The sequence below is a fragment of the Chenopodium album genome, chromosome 9 (genome assembly GCF_948465745.1).
Source record: "Chenopodium album chromosome 9, dcCheAlbu1.1, whole genome shotgun sequence".
Classification (NCBI taxonomy): Eukaryota; Viridiplantae; Streptophyta; class Magnoliopsida; order Caryophyllales; family Amaranthaceae; genus Chenopodium; species Chenopodium album.
The window spans coordinates 19,359,993-19,381,035 of record NC_137842.1 but is presented as its reverse complement, the minus strand read 5'-3'; the positions used below and the strand labels follow the sequence as shown (position 1 = coordinate 19,381,035).

At 37.0% G+C, this 21,043-nt stretch overlaps 1 protein-coding gene and 1 pseudogene across 5 annotated transcripts in view; both read right to left on the bottom strand.

Annotated features, from left to right (window-relative positions):
- The window catches only part of LOC145559634 (phenylacetaldehyde synthase-like), a 31,221-nt gene extending 23,398 nt beyond the window's left edge, over positions 1–7,823 (bottom strand). The window contains exon 1 of the mRNA XM_081621029.1: positions 7,309–7,823. Coding sequence (XP_081477155.1) covers positions 7,309–7,750 — 442 coding nt within the window. The 5' untranslated portion in view covers positions 7,751–7,823. The remainder of the gene's footprint in view (positions 1–7,308) is intronic.
- Positions 7,824–8,198: 375 nt separating this feature from the next.
- Positions 8,199–13,677, bottom strand: LOC145558465 (pentatricopeptide repeat-containing protein At3g49240, mitochondrial pseudogene; annotated as a pseudogene). 4 transcript variants are annotated; one of them, XR_014092486.1, is made up of 3 exons: positions 11,632–13,677; positions 8,818–8,892; positions 8,199–8,655 (listed from the first exon to the last, which is right to left on the bottom strand). The product of XR_014092486.1 is annotated as a pentatricopeptide repeat-containing protein At3g49240, mitochondrial pseudogene, transcript variant X4 (transcript). The 4 variants fall into 4 exon arrangements; XR_014092484.1 differs by having other exon boundaries at positions 8,743–8,892; positions 11,632–13,676; XR_014092485.1 differs by lacking the exon at positions 8,818–8,892 and having other exon boundaries at positions 11,632–13,676.
- Between the last annotated feature and the right edge of the window lie 7,366 nt (positions 13,678–21,043).

Genomic DNA, 21,043 nt, shown 5'->3' with positions numbered 1-21,043 from the left:
ATCACTTCATTCTTTATTACACTCCAATTCTCTTGGAAGAAGAGTGGTGGGGACCCATCTAGACCATGTGATTTAAGGGGATTTGGAGCAAAAACTGCAACCTTGATCTCATCCTCTAAAAAAGGCCTTTCTAACCACAAGATTTGACCTAAGTTTAGCTTTGGGAGAACCTGGATCCAAGCCTTGAGCAAATCCTCTCTTTGATGAACATCATCTTGGGATATAAGAGATCCTTCATACATCAAGGCAAAGTGTGAGTAAAACTAGGCCTTTATTCTTTCCTTATGTGTGATCCATTCATCTTGATTATTCTTTAGAGCTCGAACCTCCATCCTAGATGATCGTTGCTTCACACTCTCGAAGAAGAAGGTTGTAGACTGATCACCATATGTGTCCCATATTGATTTTGCTCTCTGCTTCCAATAAAACCACTTATTGGTAGCCTCCTCTTCCAGCCTCTTCCTCTTTTCTATTTCCAACCCCATATGGAATGTGATGAGTCATATTTATATAGAGTTTATAGGCACATTTATGCTAGTTTTATAGTTTCTTCTTGAGTCTTCTGTTGCTTTGTAGGTTGCAATTGCATAAGTTGTCATTTTTGTGCTCTATTACGCTTCCTTTGTGTTTTCTTAATGGTTTCAAGTAGTTTCTATAACTATTTGGACGCTTTCGGAGTAATTTTGGGAAAATCGGACAATGAAAGGATGAAAAGTCGATGAATCGAGGTCACTCAATGAAAGTATGTGCTTGTGGAAGATTAGGTTGAGATTTGTATGCATTATAAATGATAATAACTTCCACGAGAGTCGCTATGCACCTTTGGGAGATGAATTTGAGATAGAGACGAGGAAAACGATGGTTTACAAAGTGTCAAAACTGACCTTTGTTCACTCTTTTGATCATAATTTGAGTTCTACAGATTGGATTGAAGTGATTCAAGTTGATTTGAAAACAATACTGGAAGAGCTTTCCAATGATAGGTCACACGCCCCAAGAAGCTTCCTAGAACAGAATTTATAGGCATTTGAATCCAAGTGATGCAGTCATCCACCCGCGGGATATGATAATTGCTACGCCCCTGTCCTGCGACCACTCGACATAAGCAGGTGCTACTGCCAAGCCGCAGGATGTGCCTGCGCCCGCAGGTTTTGGCAAGCAGCCCACAAGCCTTCGTTGATTTACGTCCTTCGACCTCGCTTACGGTTTTATGCCATGTCATCATCTATCACCCAATAGTAATGCAACTTGTGTAATTTGTATTTTCTGATTTCTTTTCTTTAATTAGTTTTAGATAAGTTTTAGGATATTATAAATACTTTAAGGGATTATTATTTTTCCCTTAGGCCGTTTTTATATTCATTTTCTTAGCCCTAGTTTTCTCATGGGCAACTCTATGGATTCTCCATGGATTGTTCTTGAGTTTACTATTTTTATTCATTAAGGTATTTTATTCTCTCTTTTAATTATTCTTTCTTTATTAGATTTAGTTTTGATTATTTATTTCGTGCTAGAGTAGTTTATTTCTAGGGTTTGGGAATCCATGTTTATACAATGAATCTTGTTTGATATTAATGATATTTTGATTGTTGTTTCTCTAATTGATAGTGTTTTATTGTTAATCTTGCAACCTGATCAATTGTTTGATTAATTATTGTTAATAAGAGTTTGAATCGAAAGATCTTACTTTTAGAGGCTTACCTACAATTAGCAATTCTGATTATGTTAGCGACCGAACTACATATGTTGAATTGAGAGCGTTAAGACCCGACCGTAGGCTTAGCAATTGCTCTTGATAATTGATAAATTGAATTGTTATTGATATTTGACAGATTTAGAACTATAAGCATGGTGAACCACAACCCTAGGTCTTTTTATTAATTGTTTTATTCCTATTTTGATTTAGATTAATATTTGGGAAATTCTACATGGTGGCCTCATGGTTTCCATTTTTCTACGTGGAAGACGAAGTTTTTTCCAATTCTCTAAAGTGGCCCCAAGGTTTTGAAGTATTATGCATAGTGCCCATTTTTTGATTTTTTGGCTAACTTTTTTAGCTTTTGGTTAGCCATAAGTAAAAATAAAATAAAAAAAATATTTAAAAAGAAAAAAAATAAAGAAAACCACCAACCACCAGCCAGCCACCCACGGTAGCCGGCGCGCCTAACCCCCTTCCCCACTGCCCCCCAACGCCGGCGCGCCTAACCCCCTTTTCCTCGACGGCGCCGGCGTGAATCGAAAACCCTACTCCCTCGGCGTCAGCCAGCCACCCCGACTTCCCTCCCTTCCCCTTCCCTAACCAATCTCGTAACCCCAACCCCCACCAATCAAAAACCCCTAAAAGAAGCCGAAAAATTCCGACTGCCCCTCCTCACACACACGAAACCCTAGCGTTGACCTTTTAGAGGTGTGGGGGAGGGGTGGCCGAACTTTTCCGGCCAATTTTTGGGGTTTTCGAAGGGTGGAGGTTGGGACTTTGGGTTACGGGTTTGGCCTGTTTATGGTCGTCGGGTTACGGTGGTTGGGGAAGGGAGGGTGGTCGAGGTGGCGCCGGCAGTGGGGTTTGGCTAGAGGCTAGGTGGGTGGGGGTTGGGGTTGTGGATGGTGGACGTGGTGGTGGGAGGGTGGTCGTGGGTTTGGGTTTTTTTTTTAAATTTCCTTTTTTTTATTATTTTAAAATATAATTTAATTATTTTTTAATAAAAAAAAAAAGGCTAACCATTTTAATTGTAAAGGTTAGCCAAAAACCTAAAAAATGGGCACTATGCATAATACTTCAAAACCTTGGGGCCACTTTAGAGAGTTGGAAAAAACTTCGTCTTCCACGTAGAAAAATGGAAACCATGAGGCCACCATGTAGAATTTCCCTTAATCTTTTTATCCAATTTTGTGACATAGTTTAGTTCCACCAAATTCTTAGAGGTTAGATTAAATAGTCATCTCTCTATGGATTCGACCCTACTTACCCTACTATTTGTTAGTTGGTTTTGTTAGGAATTTATTTTTGACAGGTGTACGACAACCTATCAGAATGATACTTTTTTCTCAGACTTTTGAGCATCTTCAAACTCCTCTTGTATCTTCTGCCAGTTCACAGCATCATGGCTATTTTTGTAGCTCAAACACCAGTTTTCCACTTCTTTTAAGAATCTTGAAACTTTCCTCTGCGCAATGTACATTGGTGACCCTTTGACATTATAAGCCCAAGCATAACTTTTTAGTTCATGCGCTTCGTCTAATTTCAGACTCCAGACTTCCATTTATAAGGTGTGTATTTTTTGTCCCTTCGTTTTTCCAACTGAAGAATTAAGGGGCCATGGTCAGATAACATTATGGGTAAATTCCATAGGAATGCATCCGGGAAAATTGTCTCCACTCATCATTTGTATATGCACGATCCAATTGTTCATATATTGGATCTTCTTTTCTGTTATTTCACCATGTATATTTTAGTCCTACGAAAGGTATACTAGACAACCTATTTTCAATTGTCCACTTTACAAAGTGATTCATCCCAGGGACGCAATCTCTTCCACCCAACTTTTGTTTTAGAGAATCCAGTTAGTTGAAGTCACCAATAAGCACAAAATTCCCTTTATGTGTGTTTATAAGTTCATGCAGCTTGTTCCACACACCTATACGATTTTGTACATACGAACTACCATACACACAGGTAATATAATAGTTAATATCTCCTACTAGATTAACAGAGCACAGAATAACAAAAGGGGGGGACTTCTACCACATGCACACACACCCTATCCGACCAGCATAGGAACAAACCTCCTTTGCTGGCATTTGCATTGCACCCCGTACTACCTACAAATCCCATTTTACTGAAATAAGGGATTAAACAGTCATAATTACACTTTGTTTCACTTCAGAAAATAAGATCTACATTAAACCTAGTCGCTAAAGATCTTGTTACTGGGAAAATTGGGGAGTTTAGATCATTCACTCCCCTACAATTCCAGCTTAACACAATCATTTTCCACCCAAAGGCTGTTAGCCAGCCGCGCCTTCAACTTTGATTTCAGGATTTTCCTTGCTTGACACTTCACCATCAGAATCCATCAGGTCTTCCTTTGCTTCTATGCGTAATCCTTGGATCCTAGTAGTAGACTTCCTCTCATCTACTTCCATAAAATTTTCCCACAAGTCATCTTCTTTACTAACCCCATACCTGAACTTTTCACACACCTGCTGCACAAACTTTAGTTACTTCTCTTTCCTAAAGACTCTCCCAGCTCTTCCTCAATTGTTGTTCTCTTCACCTACTTCCCATCCATGTTGAAAACCTTCTTAAGATCATCTTCTACACAGGGGCTCCAACCCTTCTTTCTTGGTCCCTTGTCAGTAAACCTCCTTCCCTTTCTCCTTTTAAACAGCATTTTCTTTTCCTCATGAGTGTAAAATTGCTGCTTAAAATCAAAAGACTCCTCACTAGACTCAATCTCAGGTTTACTTAGGTTTAGCACAGGAGTCATTGACTCAGAAGAGATCCATGAAGGGGCTGTATTGAAGGACTCCATAGAGGTGGGAGAGTTCATAGCACTGTCTAGGTTAGGATTCTCCTCTTTTGAGTCAGCTGAAATGGAGGGTGAGATAGCTACTACCACGCCTTTCATTTTAGGCCACTCGTGAGCTGGGTTTTTGTGGGATGGTTCAGGAATGTCTAGAGATTTTTTTGGTGGAGATTGTGCCACAAGAGTTGGAAGAGAAATATAGGAATGGGAAGCTTGGAGACTACGGTAAGTTTTTAGTTCCTCTTCATTCATCATTTCCCTAAGAAAAAAGAACTCAATAGTTCTAATTATAGGATCGATTAGGATACTTTTGGGACGAAAGGGGTCTAGAAAAGGATTGAGAGTGTAGTTTCTGTCTGTGGGGCACAAGGAGACTTTGTAATCTTCTTTCTTTTCCATATTTGTAGTAGACATAAAGGGATTTAAAAAGCAGTTAGTGGTTGGGGTTTAAAAAAGAATTGGGATGAGAATCTAGAGGTGGGGCTTTCAAACGAAAGATATGGGGGTTTACCATTCTTTAACAGAGAATAAACGAATATCTCTGTGGAGTTTACCACTGAGTTGTAATTATTCCAGGTGGTTGGGAAATTTATAACAGGGGATAGCTGAGTAGAGAAAATAGGGAGGGGAAAGCAATGAATGAGGGGGAAAAGATGATTAAACTTCCAGTTGGGGGACATAGCTGGATGAGCAGGTTTTGAGTCTAAAGGTTCCTTATGTAGCAATCTAATAGCCTTACATACCAAAAAGTCAATAAGATTCAAACTTCTTTGGTCAACAAGGCCTGAATCATAAATAGGAAGCAATAAATCGGTAGTTGGAGGGTAGGAGAAGATATTGGTACCTCTTAGGACTGAAAAACGTCATTCCTCCGTTACAGCGTTTTGATGGTTTTCGACGCTGTGACCTGTGCAATTACTTGGCTTTGTGCAGTGCCCTGTTCATTCGACAAAGGAGAAGCCTGATCCCCTAGCTTCCTTCTCTGTTTTTGACTCTCCGTAGTACTGGGAGGGCTAGTTCTTGTACACCATGCAGTAGCATATTTCCTTTTCTTCTGATTTTGATCAAAAGGAACCATGATCTCTTTTATCACCTCTTCCCTGTTCTTTCCCACTTGTAAGCTTAGAATGATTACCGGTGGAAGGTCTGGTAAGCCTCTTCTGCCACGAAGCGAAAGTATGTTTATGACCTTTCCTTACTCCCTACAGTAGGTCAAAGGGGCTAGAGTTTCTCTCACTAGTATGTTTGCCCCTGGATCTACTCCGGTTCTCTTTCCACTACGATGGTCTTCATATTGGGACATACTCCCTTGGACTTGGTCTGTTCTTTCCAAGCTCTTTGGGGCTCTATTACTTGGGCCTGGATTGTTTGAGTCATTGGAACTTAAAGAAGATGATGAGCTTGAGTCAGGACTAGACTCCCTGCTGCTCGATTGAGAGTGTTGCACTTGATTACTCACGTCCAAACTTGGTTGAGGAGAGTTGAAAGGGGGGGGTGTGTGTTCTGAGGAGACTGAAGCAGATATACCCTTAGGTTAACTCTGGTCGTTCGAAATCGATCTTTATCAACTTACCCCATTATCTTCTTTATGTATAGGGGAGTGGTTGGCCTAGCCAGCAGGAGATCATAATTTAACCCACGCAAGTTCTTGATTCTATTTGTAACTTCTCGATGAGCTATTTCCTGTGGGAGTTTGCACATTGGCCTCCGATGTCAGATCTTTCCACACCCATGACAGTATATGAACACTCCTTTAGCTATGTGGTCTGTCATCCATGGATTGTTGGTCGAACCTGACAATTCTTCCTACCCTTTCCAACACTCTTCTAGTCGCTTGGGGTTGACATTCTTTCGTTGGGAGTCCTTCCACTCTTACCCAAACAGATGCTTCAGAGACGTCCAACTTATTCACATCAGTACCCATATGCCACTCTTTGAAGCTAATGAAGGCCCCCTTATAAGAGGCAGAATCCATTGATAGAAGATTGTCCCTATCCTCTAATGAGGTGCAAAAAAGAATAACAAGTCCTTTGAATGACTCACTTTCTACACAATTATGTTGGTGTTTGATTTCCATAGACAGATAGACTATCAACCTAATTTTGAACTTGAATTTCGCTAAATACCCTAGCATCCCACACCTTTGCAACAACTGAGATAGAATATTTATAAATATCTTCCGGGTAATCATAGGGCGTTTTCGGGACTCCAATCCCCATTCTATTCAGATGTGATTTTGGTACATTAAGATTCATATTAAAACTATTTATGGAGACGAAAGATATTTTTGTTTAAGGAATATGAGAGGAAATTAAACTGAAAAGGAAGAGCTTCTCTAGGAATACTAGAGAGAAGAAACTACTCTCTGTGTTAAAGAGAGAATTTGTGTATCTAATAACTAAAAAGCTACATGTTCCATAAACTAGTTTCCAAAATATTCTATTATGAGCTATTTAAAAAAAAAAAGCTTTCTGAGCCAACAAAAACTTTCAATAAGTTTTTTACCAAACTAACAAATTAAATTATCTTATTAAAATGGTCAAACCACTAACAAGCCTCCAAAAGCTCTTACCAAATAAGGTCCTAATAAGATTTGTAACATGGCCTAGTTTAAAATATCAAATTTTTATAATTTTAGATTAGCACATATCTAAGTAAGTTATTTATGCTTTAAGTCAAATAGAACTAAATAAACAAATCAGAACAAATAGAGTAGATATATAAGTATATAACTAATGATATGATTATAGTGTGAAATAAAACAACGAGAAGCATAATGTACCATGCATGACACCACCACCTCCACCAGAGAAAAGAAATACTTGAGGAAGGTTGAGCAGTTTCCCAATCCAATCCATAACAATGGATTCAAGCTCGGTCGCAGCAGGTGAGGATATCCAATTGAAACCGACGACATTAAGTCCCGAACAAAGTATCTCTCCCACCAAAGCAGCATTGCTTGCACTTGCTGGGAAATATGCAAAGAAGTTGGGACTTAGCCAATGAGTTAGACCAGGCATAATTTTGTTATCAACATCTTCTAAAATCTGATCTAGTGATTCAGGGAGAGTTGGGGCGTTTTCGGGTATGAGGTCTAGAAGATAACCCGGTTCGACTTGGCTTCGTACTGGGTAGTCATGTACGTTTTCATAGTAACGGGCTATGTAGTTGATGGCTTCAGAAGCCTCATCTTGTAAAATTTCTGATATTGGATGAAAATTCATTGATGTTGTGTTGAAAGTTAGTATCTATTTTTGGCTTAGCTTAGGAGCCTCTATTTTTAGTGCATTCAAGAGGAGAATTTACTAAGAAGGGTTGATTGTTGGTAAGTGAGACGTATACCAATTTATAGACAATGTCACAAGTGGAATGAATTACTAAAAATGATAGAATGAGAAGGATGACATATTGACATGAATTTTTATGGACACAAATGGAGCTGCAGTTAGCAGTTAGAGCATTAAAGGATGCATCATTTAACCTCGGATATATGGTAGTCAATACAACAAAATACTAGGAAATGACACGATTTGTCAACAATATATTAAATTTACCCACTATCATCATATTTGAAGTCTATAGTCATTTAATATTTGAAGGATACAATAAAATTGCCTAATGCAAATCGTTTGAGTTTGGAAATATCTGGCAAAAATGTGGATGGAAATAATGCACTACAATCATAACTTGTATATTCACATCAGATTGTTAATAAGCACTCAGTATCCATTTTTTGCACGCAAAAAATGGAGCCAAGAACGTATCCAAAAAGACGGCCCTTAAAAATGACAATGACTAAACAAATCTGGGTCATGTATTCAACAAACCTTACAGTGAAAGATTACTAGCTTACTTGGTTTCAAAAAAATAAAAAATTAAAAAAAATTAAAAAAATTAGACAATTAAAGAAACTAATCTGGTTGATTTAGTGACTTAGATACAGGCAAATCGCCGTCACCAAACAGGGATCACATGCATGCTGAAGCCTCAGGTGCTGTGTTATCCATATTCTGAGTAGACTACTGGTACAAACATGCCTGCAACATTGATCACAGATACAAACATGCCTGCAACATTGCTCACAGATACGAAGTATTTTAATGTTGTTGATTCGTCTTCTGTTAACAATCTGTAATTTTGTTTACACATATTGATCAAAACCAATGCAAGAGAATAGATAAATAAATGAAAAGGGGCATTGGGTGGTTTTGTTTACACAGATCATTTCAATCTTTTGTATACTCTTAATAACCACGTCAAACCAACTTCATCAAGAGACCAGCAAATTGACCTTTTGTGATATCTTGTATAGGGCACATTGTCTCACAATGCTACTAAACAGTGCCAGTTCCACTATTTAGGTAACCTGTTACACACAATACATACCATTTTCAAACAGTAAGAGGCACCCAGAGTCCCAGACGCAAACCAAGGTAGAATTAGAACTACTAGAAATGAGAATGTGGAGTCTGGGACAATAAATTGCTGCGACAAGAGAAGAGGGTGTCCAGCAAAAATTCTTTCAGGACATACCTAGAATGGGAACCTTATATCAGCAAAAATTAGAATTGAATCATCTTTGTTACTCAGATCTGATCACTACTGTCAGATATGACAACATGGGTATATCTGCATAGATATTAGGTTCTCCTAGTAAACACAGACACTTTAGCAGAAGAAACAGCCAGCCCAAAAAGAAAAAAAAATGTCGCTGAACAACAAAATAATATGGACAAACCAAGCAATAAACCTGGTCAACACTCCAGATACGCAAGAATTATTTCTCATAAATTATGGTCAAACAAGCCTTTTCTTTTACCTTAGATACAAACTCCCCACATTCAAGAATAGTTACGTATGTTGATGATGAGAGAGAGAGAGAGAGAGAGAGAGAGAGAGAGAGAGCCCACGCGAGGGGGAGAGAATGAAAGAGCAAAAACTATTTCAAAACACTCATACAAGGTGAAGTGTTGTAGCTATTGAAGGAGGGAGTGTTATCAGAAGAATGTAGTCAATTACAGGATTGAGAAAGAGGGGGGGGGGGGGGGGGGGGAATTAAGACATGTAGCGTAGGAGCGCAGCTTAACGGGAGTTAGGAGGGCAGTAGAGCATCAAGATGAAATAACCTCTTTGTTATTGACTGCCAAGATTTTCCTTGAATTTTCTTAAGCCCCAACCTTACAATCTCAATACAATTACTACCCACTTCACCCGAACCATGATTTCCTGCCACAATGAATTGCTACACTTTGCTTTTGGAGATGGGTCACTTACACTCAGCCCAACACTCACCAATGAGGAGCTACAACTTGCACTAATACAGACCCTTAATTCAGTCAGTTCTTGAAGCAGAACACTACCCTAAACTGTCAAGTCCAAAAGAAAGCTGCTGATTACAAACCACCTTGAAGACAAGGTAAAAGTTTGGGTGGCAGGTATTGTTGTGAGCTAATGGAGTGGAAGGGTAGTCTAGGAATGCTACACTAAGCTAGTTAGTACTTAGTAGTACCCTGAGCCCAGAGGAATAAGTAAGCAAGTTAGTTTCTCTATATATAGAGGAGAGATAACTGTTTAGTGGGAGAAAAAGCCATTTGAAAGCTCATACTTTGGGAGAGAATCCACCTCTCAAACGTAGAATTATCATTCACATTTACTGTACTATGCATCCTAGTAAAACCATCTTCTTCTTTTTTAAAATCTTCTTCCTTAGTTTACTACCGTTTATGGTGATATAAGCAAGGAATTACTGATTTTAGCAGTGATACTACGTATAGAGATTGATAAGGTGGAAAAATTACATAAACTAAGATATAGTACAACATAATCATCGTCATACATCACAATTACTCTCTCCCTCCTTGGCTTTATTTATAGAGAATTCCTGCCTAACAAACTCTAGATTCTTCTACAAGCTCCTCATATTGTGAACTACCCAAATAACCCTTTTCTTAATAATATTGAGTCATAACACTCTTCTGGTGCCCAATATGCTCACTTCATGCAAAATTACAAATTGAATTAAAAGTTGGACTATAGTGGTACTTGCAAAGAATGCTAGCAATACCCAATTTCCATAAAGAACCTTGTTCACCATCCTTCAATTAAGCACAAATAACACCCAAAATCATTCCATAACTTCAAGAGGCAATTCAACCACTTAAGAAACCCACCCTTAATATGGTTTGAAATCAATAAAACTTTAGTTGGCAATTTAACCTATGCTTTAAGATTTGAAGTATGCATCAAGTATGACTGCAATAAGTTCTCATTCAGCTTAAATGAAACTCAACTCACCAACACCATGTCACCCAAAAGGGCCAAAACAGAAAAAAGTATATTTACAATGAAATTTTAGTAATTTCCATGTATTCATTAGGGTCACTTATCACCATATCACCGAAATGGGCCAAAACAGAAGTACAATGTAATTTTAAGTACTTTCTATTTATTCATTAGGGTCCCTAATCACTCTACCAGAAAGAACATACACATCAATAGTGCTCGATGAGAACCCGTCCTTATTAAATCAACATGCACATCAGGCGTCTAAACAATCAAAAGTTCTAATTACTTCTCACTACAAATACCAGCAAGAATTTAAAAAATGGAGATCTTTCCTGTAGCTGCTACCAGCCGGATGCCTTGCCTAAAGTATTAACCCCAAAGAATTCTCTTTTGTCAGAATAGAGGGGCTCAGGGATGAGAAGGATGGATTTTATTACTAGATGAACTCTCCTAGTCTCCAAAACTTGCCACACAATCACTTCAATTCATTTCAATTCCAAAAAATATGCCTAAGCCAAAAAGAAAAATAATGAATTGTGAATGGACAATCAACTTTCAAACAGAAGGTACAAGCCAAGAACAGCAGCATGAATTTAGCATATAAAGTTTGATAGTAAAGCAGTCTGAACGAGATTACCAGGAAAGCGTTAGTCAGTGAGTTGCAATCAGGTTTATAGCTAATATCATAAACTAGCCAAATGACATAATAACTATCAGATCATCATTTGGTGAGAAAAAACCTAACAACTGAGTTATAACATATTACAGAAAAGGCTATGATTTTATATGGCAGTGTCATAAAAAGGAAGCCAAGAAAGACCTTTTTTGCATTTGCGGATTACATGAAGATCAAGCTGTTGCCTGTTCAGAGTCGAGACTTTTGGACCCAGATTCATCTGCTGTATTGCCTTCTGGTACAATTTCTCCACTGGCTTGTGTTTCATCATTTGACACTGTATCAGTAATTCCAGAAAGCACTGCAGACTCTTTGCTGTCTTCTTTGTTTCCAAATAACTTAGAAGGAAGTAAAGAAGCAACTGCAGCTTTCGCACTGGCCTTGGCCCTTTCTGCTTCTTCAATTTCCCTTCTCTTAGCTTCTTCCTTCTCCTTTTCCTTTTGCTCAATCAACCTGTCCAATTCCTCCTCCTCTCGCGCTTCCCTTTTCAATCCATCTTTGACAATTTCCTGCATGTCTTTATTAAGGTCAATACTCCCCTCGTCCAAAATGTCATTGACAATCTTGAGCACATCATCAACCCTTCCAACATCACACAAAGCCTTGAACATAAACTCATAACTAGCATAATTGAACTTGAGCTTCTGAACCATCAAGTCGAAAAACGACTTAGCTTCATCAATCTTTCCTACTTGAACCAATCCTTCAACCAGCTTGTTGTAAGTAGACAAATTAGGTCTTAAATTCTCATCAACCATTTTCGTAAAATACCCAGCTGCATCATCATGCCGATTCTCCTTCAAGCACGTACCCATCAACAAGCCATAAGTTACCTCATCCGGACTAACCCCCTTCTCACTCATCCTTCCACACAATTCTTCCGCTTCAGGAAGCAAATCATGGTTACACAATAGCTCAATCAAATTATTAAACGATATAATATCAGGATTACAATTCTTCTCACCCATACTCATAAAAACATCAACCGCTTCCTTATACCTCCCTTCCAAGAAATACCCCTCTACCATCACATTATAACTTCCTAGATTCACAGTCAACAACCACGGCGGATTATGCAAGTTCTTCATCCTCTCAAACAACTTCAACGCCTCCTCAAACTTGCCATTCTTACAAAACGCATCAAGAACCAAATTATACGCCGTATCATCCATCTTAACCTTCGAATTCTCCCCCATTATCTCCTCAAACGTCTCCATCGCCTTATCCTCCATTCCCTTCAAAATATACCCTTTCATCAACGGCCCGAACACAATCCCCTTGGTCACCTCCCCACCTAATTTCTCCCCCAACTCTTCATAAAGCTCAAAAACCTTATCCCCATCCTTATCCTTAGCAAACCCATTCATCAAAAACCCATACACAACCTCATCCGCCTCAAACCCTTTCGACAGCATCTCATCCTTAACCTCAACCCCCTTATCAACTCTCCCATTATCCACCAACCCCTTGACCAAAACCCTGTAGGTAGCCTTCGACGGCTCGAAAGGGGCATCCTCAATCAACCTCTTATAATGCTCTAAAGCAGTATCAACTTTCCGACACTCACAATACAAAGTAATCAACAAATTATAAGTAATCAAATTGGAAGCAATTCCAGCCTGCGTAATAAACCTATGAAGCGACAAGAAATCAGAGTACCTGGATTGGCGCAAAAGCGCAGACAAAACGGCATTGCAAGTGAAAATAGTAGGCCTACAATTGGAGTAAACAGAATGACGAGTGTACAAAGCAGCTTCATCAAGGTCATTCTCGCAAATAAGCTTGAGAATCTTGTTGTGCAAATTGAGGCGATTACCAGTGAGAAGGAAGACATGATCAGGGATTTTGGGGGAATTAGGGTTAGGGTTTGAAATAGGGGATTTTCGTTGTTGTTGTTGTTGGTTGTTGTTGTTGTGGCGAGTAGGAGACAAGGGGGGTTGCATACGGAGCTGGCGCTTGCGTTTGCGGCGCTCGGCGGCGATGTCGTCGGGTGTGGCGAAGGAGAGGAGGCGGAAGGAGAGGGAGATTGGGGGTTGGCGCCGAAGAATCCGGTGGTGGTGGTGGTGGTGGTGGAATGGTAGGGTTTTGAGGTGGTGGAGAAATGAGGAGGGTTTGGAGAATGCCATTTTTGTGGTAAAAGAGAGTGGGAGGTAGGAAAATAGGGAGGGTTTTTCAAGGGTTTATCAAACAACTTTACTTGTGGGGAATGTTATGGTAGTGGAGAAATGGACTAATGGTTAGTGGCTTAATGTTATAACTAGGGATGGCAATGGGTGGGGTTAATTGGGAGACCCATCCTATTCTCGTCATACTGGGGCGGGGATGGAGGGAGGTTTGGCGGGTGATGGGGCGGGGATGGGTATAAAATGTGTACCCGCCATGGGTGATGGAGCGAGTATGGATTTTAGAGTAGATACGTCCCATATTCGCCTCGCCCCGTACCCACCTTATACCGGCACCATATTTCATTTAAAAAAGTTGAGAATTTATGAAATTTGATACCCCCTAAGATCCAATAAGCTTGAATAGTGAAAGTCCTAATTTTCTTAACCTAATTTGATATAATCTTCATTAATGTGATACAATAGAGCATCATGGCACAGGGTTTTAGACCATTTTGGGGTGGGTATGAATATCCAAGTGGGTGATGGGGCGGATATGGATCTGATGAGTCTATTTTATATAAGTATATTTTTATTCTCCGTCCCACGGTCATATTTGTGTTTATTTGAGCTCTACAGAGCTATTTTTATTACTTATATATGTTTTCTAGTGTTTTTGTAGATTTGGTATTATTTTATAGGAATTTGTAGATTTGTTACAATTCCATAGCTAATTAGACTACTACAAAGATATTGGAGTTTGATCGTATATTTAAAGCCCAAGACCAAGTTAACGAAATTTAGTTCGGTAAATAAGAGCTCAATTTAAGGAAGAGGTCCGAAATTCCCGCAAGAAATACGAAACAAGCTATTTGAGAATTGGGACTCAAGTTAACAAGGTTTAAGTTAAAGCCCAATCCGTGTGAAAGAAGTCCAGCTCGCTACCACCGGGCCCGATCGAGTGCGTTACTGTAGGGAATATTTCAAGCATTACCCCAAACTTGAACCCCAATGTGATCATACACTAAAGTACGGTGGCGTCCAAAGGAAAGGAAGCTAGAGCAAAAGAGTCGCCAACAAGTTTTAGGAACTTGTAAACCGTTCACGAGGTGAAGGTTACACCCCTTAACGATCTAGGAGATCGTCAACTCCAATAGGTCTGGAACCATGACTGGTAGTTCGGGGATGAAGGTACAAATCCAACCTAAAAGAGATTGAACCTGCCCTAATAATAGGCATCTACTTTATTCTGATCGTATTCATGTGCGCTTTCTGACTAACATGCAATCAATAGGATTAACCCTAAACTTGTTTAATCTATGTTGGTTGAATATTAATGCACAAACAAAACTATTATTGGCGATCACTTGAATTATAATCATATTTACCCTAAACAAGATTATTAATTATCTTATTAAGCGTGATTACAAGTACAAACTCTCTTTAAACATGCATAAAAGGCGTGATCAAACAATAACAATAAATATCAGGCAACATAATAAATCATAATAATAACAATTATTATAACAATTATAAAAATAATCATGTTAAAGCATATCAACGCTAAAGCATAATAATAGCAAGATCCTAGGCATGATACTAACAAGATTAATAACAAACCCTAGCATGTCACTAAACAATAAAAATCAAAGCTTTAACCCTAACATGATACTAACATGAGTATTAGGAAAGAAAATAGGAAGCATGATAGAAATCATAATTGTCATATTTGATATTAAAGATTATAGTTATTACCCTGAATATGATACTAGGAAGATCAAAACACCCTAGACATGATTTCTATATCATAATAACAATAAAACCATTAAAGCACTTACTTGGATGCCTCGTATCTCTTTCTAATAACAAAATATACACGTTAGTAACTTCAAGGAAAATATAAAACAAACAATTAAATTAAATAATTGAAAGAGAGATTTGGGACCAAACACTCAGAAATTAAACCTTTCACGTCTAGGGCGAAGGCAACTTCGAATTTGACTAGATGTTTCTAGATCTTGTGAATGCGGAATTTTGTATGCAAAAGGGGGTGGTTTAGAAAGAGAGAGAGAGTAATCAAGAATTTCTTGATGAGAATTGGTGATTGAAAAAGGGAGATGTGACCTCTATTTATAGAGAAAAAAGAGGGTCGAAGAATAAGAAAAGAATCCGAATTTGAATCGAAATAAAACTCGATGGACAGTAGTTTTTGCGAATTTTGTTTTTATCATATCTTTTAATCCAAAAGTCCAAATAAGACATATAATATGTCGTTGGAAAGCTCTTGAAGTTTACTTTCCAAAACAATAAAAATCAGATTAAAATATTTTGTAGATAAAAAGATATGGCCGAAATAGTAGGACGATGTCAGTTTTAGATATAGTTTCATATCTCATTCATATCTTTTTCGTTATAGCTCTGATTTAATATTATAATATATCATTGGAAAGATAATTCAAGATCTATTCAACCATATAAAATTTAGATAAAGATTATGAGGCACAAAAATAATATCTGACTGTCTTTGAACATCTTTAAATTCGAATAGAATTAGGATTTAAAAAAGGAAAGTTTTTATTTAACTCAAATTCTTTAATCTTATCTTTTCAAAAAGGACAATTAAGATCTTTTAAAAACTTATAGAAGCTTCTAATTAATCCTAATTAGTTTAGGAATAGGATTAAACTTTTGGACCCTCCACATGATCATTGGGTCGTAGGTAAAATCCGGTTTGGGCCTAGTTTAGTATTTTGGCCATAACTTTCTCATTATTCATCGGAATTGGACTTATAATACATCTTTGGAAAGGTCTTTTCAAGCCTCATCCAACTACACCATTATTGGACCCATATCATGGATCAAACTAAACTGGAATGCACGTTTTTCATAAATAAAGTAAGAAAAGAAATATTTTCAAAAACCAAAAGAAGAGATATTTTAATGAAAACATCCTCATCACTAGACTTTTCACACTTTCTCTTTGTTCAATAATCAAATGACATTAAAGGTATTCATCACTGGGTTTGGTTTTGGGGAGACACATTTGGGTGTCTACAGTTACGAGTATTGCTGATTGATCAAAATATGTTGGCTTTGATTTCATTGGGAGTGTTTTGTCAGTAATGGGATTTATAAAAATCCCATTAAGAGCAAGTTTAGCCCTAAGTTTTAAGACTTGGGATGACATCATCAATATGAATCTTAAGACATATGCTTAGGGATGGCAATGGGGCGGGTTGGATGTGGATTATGGTACCTCCATACCCATACCCGCCTAAAAATCTTATATCCATCCCCGCCCCACCACCCGTGGCGAGTATATATAATATGCACATCCATACCCGCCCCACCGGGTACAAGATAGAATCCATCCCCGCCCCATTACCCACTTGAATATTCATACGCGCCCCAAAATCGTCCCAAACCCATTACCATGGTGCTCTATTGTATCACATTAATGACAATTATATCAAATTAGATTAAGAAAATTGGGACTTTCATTATTCAAGCTTAGAGTAAGTTTAGCCCCAAGTCTTAAGACTTGGATATGACATCATTTTTGGTGGTCCTCATTGAAAATGATGTCATCAAATTCTTGTTAAGACTCACTAAGACTTACACAAATTTATCACTTTATCCCTAAGACTTAAATATTTGACATATTATATGTAGAAAAGTGTAAAAAAAAATAATAAGGGATAATAAAAATAAAAGTGAAGTGGGTGAAGTGGGTCTCAATCTCAAGTCTTAAGTTGAGTCTTGAAATTTCAAGACTCAACATGAGACTTGCTTGAGATTTTTGAAGTAAAATGGGAAAAGTCTTAAGTATAAATCTTAAGAATCAAAATGATGATATCACCCCAAGTCTTAAGTAATTAAGACTCAAAATGATGCACTTGGGGTGACATCATCATTTTGAGTCTTAAGATTTATACTTAAGACTTTTCCCATTTTTCTTCAAAAATCTCAAGCAAGTCTCAAGTTCAGTTTTGAAATTTCAAGACTCAACTTAAGACTTGAGATTGAGACCCACTTCACTTTTATTTTTATTATCTCTTTTTATTATTATTTTTTTTTTACATTTTTCTACATATAATATGTCAAATATTTAAGTCTTAGGGCTAAAGTGATAAATTTGTGTAAGTCTTAGTGAGTCTTAACAAGAATTTGATGACATCATTTTTGGTGACATCATTTTCAATGGGGACCACCAAAAATGATGTCACATTCAAGTCTTAAGACTTGAGGCTAAACTTGCTCTTAAGACCTGGATGTGACATCAATTTTGGTGGTCCCTATTGAAAATGATGTCATCAAATTCTTGTTAAGACTCACTAAGACTTACACAAATTTATCACTTTAGCCCTAAGACTTAAATATTTGACATATTATATGTAGAAAAGTGTAAAAAAAAAAAAAGGATAATAAAAATAAAAATGAAGTGGGTGAAGTGGGTCCCAATCTCAAGTCTTAAGTTGAGTCTTGAAATTTCAAGACTCAACTTGAGACTTGCTTAAGATTTTTGAAGAAAAATGGGAAAAGTCTTAAGTATAAATCTTAAGACTCAAAATAATGATGTCACCCCAAGTCTTAAGACTTGGGGCTAAACTTGCTCTTAGCTTTGTTATAAAAGGGAGAATAGGTAGTAGTAGTAAAGGATCAACTTTTCATTGTGTTTAGGGGGATTAGCTTTTAAGATAGTTCTTGATTTTTATTACTACCTCCGTTAAATGTTATATGCAACTTTAGGTATTATTTGTGAGACATAAAATAATTCAAAGTTGCACATAATATTTAACAGAGGTAGTATTAGTTTTGCTTTTGGAATTGTTTTTAGTGGCAGCTTTTCATTATTTTGCAGAACTTAGTTTAATTCCTTTAGTTCTTGATAACGCTACTTTGAGATTCATTAGTTAGGTATTAGCTTTAGACTTATTGTTTACGTTAACTTCGTCACTTTATACTTTCTCCCGTTTTAGTTTTACTCTTATTTCTTTGTTTCCAATAGTTTATTTGTTTTATTATGCTTTCATTATTCTTGCTTTTAATATGCTTACTTTAATTACTTTGATTAGTTTAGTTTTAATTATGTTTGAATAGTTTATTTTTCTAGGGTGGGGATCCATAAATAATATGAAGGGGTAGTTTATTATTGTTGATTATCAATGCTTTATTAATTTCCTATTGATTGATTTCGTGTTATGCAATTAGATTAGCGCTGGTTTAATTGTATGATTTATGCAATATTGATTCGAGATTCGAGAGATGAGAATTGATGTTTAGGCTTAGTTTTAATAGACAAATTAATTTATAAATGGTTAAGCAAGATTCGAGAGATGCAATTTAATACCGGTAGATTAATCTTGTGATTATAATACGTAGCAAAAGCCCTTTATGATCTGATTAATTATTGCATTGGTAATTGATTATTATGTTTTACCCTGGAATATTGTTTATTGGTGAACCTATACCCTAGGCTTTTATTTATTGATTTCTTCCTACTTTTATTCTCCCTAGTTTAATTTGCTTTAGTTTATTTATTTTCCTTAGTTTAATTCTCATAAAAAAATTAATTTGGTCACTTGATAATTTAGATTATAATAATTTATTAGAAATAAAAGAACATTGTTTCCCTGTGGATTCGACCCTACTTCCCTATCTATTTTAGTTAGTGGTCTTAGGAATTACTTTTGATTAGGTGATACGACTTTAGCCTGTTATGATCCTATCTTGTACCTGGTGGGGCGGGTATGGATGTGGATATTGTACCCGCCACAAGTGGTGGGGCAGGGATGAGTATAAGATTTTTAGGTGAGTATGGCTATGGAGGTACCATCATCCGCATCCGACCTGCCCCATTGCCATCCCTAGTTATAACTTGTTTGGAAGATGAGATTTAAATGGAAGGGCATCAATAATTGAGGATTTTTCAACCTCTACTAAGTTTTGTCTTTTTAGACTCTACCTATCGACACTTTTAACGGTATTCGTTTGGTATTATTTTTAATGTCGTTGGTATACCAACAACAACCAAGACAAATCTAGTTGGTACTCTTATTTGATACCAACAAACTCCAAATTGGTATTTCTTTTGATACCAACGAACCTTTATATAATACTGTTTATATATTAATATTTGTTAATGTTCATTCGATTCTTGATTAATGACTTTAAATAGTACTAGTTATTATAACCCTACTACTTATATATCGAAATAAATTATCTTAACAGTTTAATAGCCCACCATGCTTCGCAATAATAATTATTTAACTAGAGAGTTTTGACCAATATCTAAACTTAGTCGACAATGGAACCTCCGGCGTTCTGAGCTTCCGGCTTTACCAAGGTAAATTACCCAAACCCTGTCTTCCTTAGATCAAGCACAACACAGATCTAATTCGTTTCCTACCTTACACCATAATATCTAATCAAACAATTCTTATAGTGTTTATGAAGGAAATTAATAAGAAATATAACTCATTTGATATATAAGGTTCAAAGGGATAACGTTCCCTTCTTGAACGAAACTTTTATTTAAGTTGAAAAGATTACAACACTCATATATTACTACACACTAACTGAAAGCTTAAATAGACATAAACTGAACTAGAGTTTTCTCTACTTTAAGAGAGATGGAGAACCAATCTGTCTCTTAAGGTGAGTATTTTTCTCTAAAGGACTCTCTAATTATTTTAGAGAAATTTTCTAGCTAACTCTTCCAACTCTCCGTTCACTTCTTTGCCTAATGCCCTTTATATAGAGGAAGGCTCACAAAGGTTACAAATACTTTTTGTGGGCTTACTAAAAACCATGACTCGGCAAGTGAATACCATTCACTGCTTTTCTAAAGATACTTTAAAACAAATGAAACGTGTTACCACAGTGGAAGTATAATTCATTATTGTCGGTGTGGGCTCAGGCTCTGTTATCTCATCCATCATCATAACTTGTAGACCACACTCATTGTCCTTACTATCTTCATAATGAACATACATTTGGTTACCTTCTTCTTTACCGAGATCAATCACACAATTGGCAACATAGAATTCATCTCATGTGACAAATATCTCCAATAAGTTCTTTTTTCCCTCTAAGGATAAATATCTCCTATCTTCAACTTATTCAAGATAATCATATACCGATTCATCATGTAATACTCGTTCTTCTAAATAATTTCTTAACAAATCTGGCACTACTATTGTAGTATATACTCCCCACATGTATTATGACTAGTAGTTCTTCCTTTATTGCTAAGAATTGGTTAATATATTGAGCAATATAGAAAAATCCATAAGCTCTTGCCTCCGTAGAATCTTTTACTCGTGTATGCTGGATACAAATCGGATCTTTGACCTTGCGATGAACATCTTCAAATATGATCAGGAAATGTGGAGAGCTAACTTTTCCTTCAACCATTTAGATGTTTGTTTGCACTTGGACTTGTTCAACTCTTC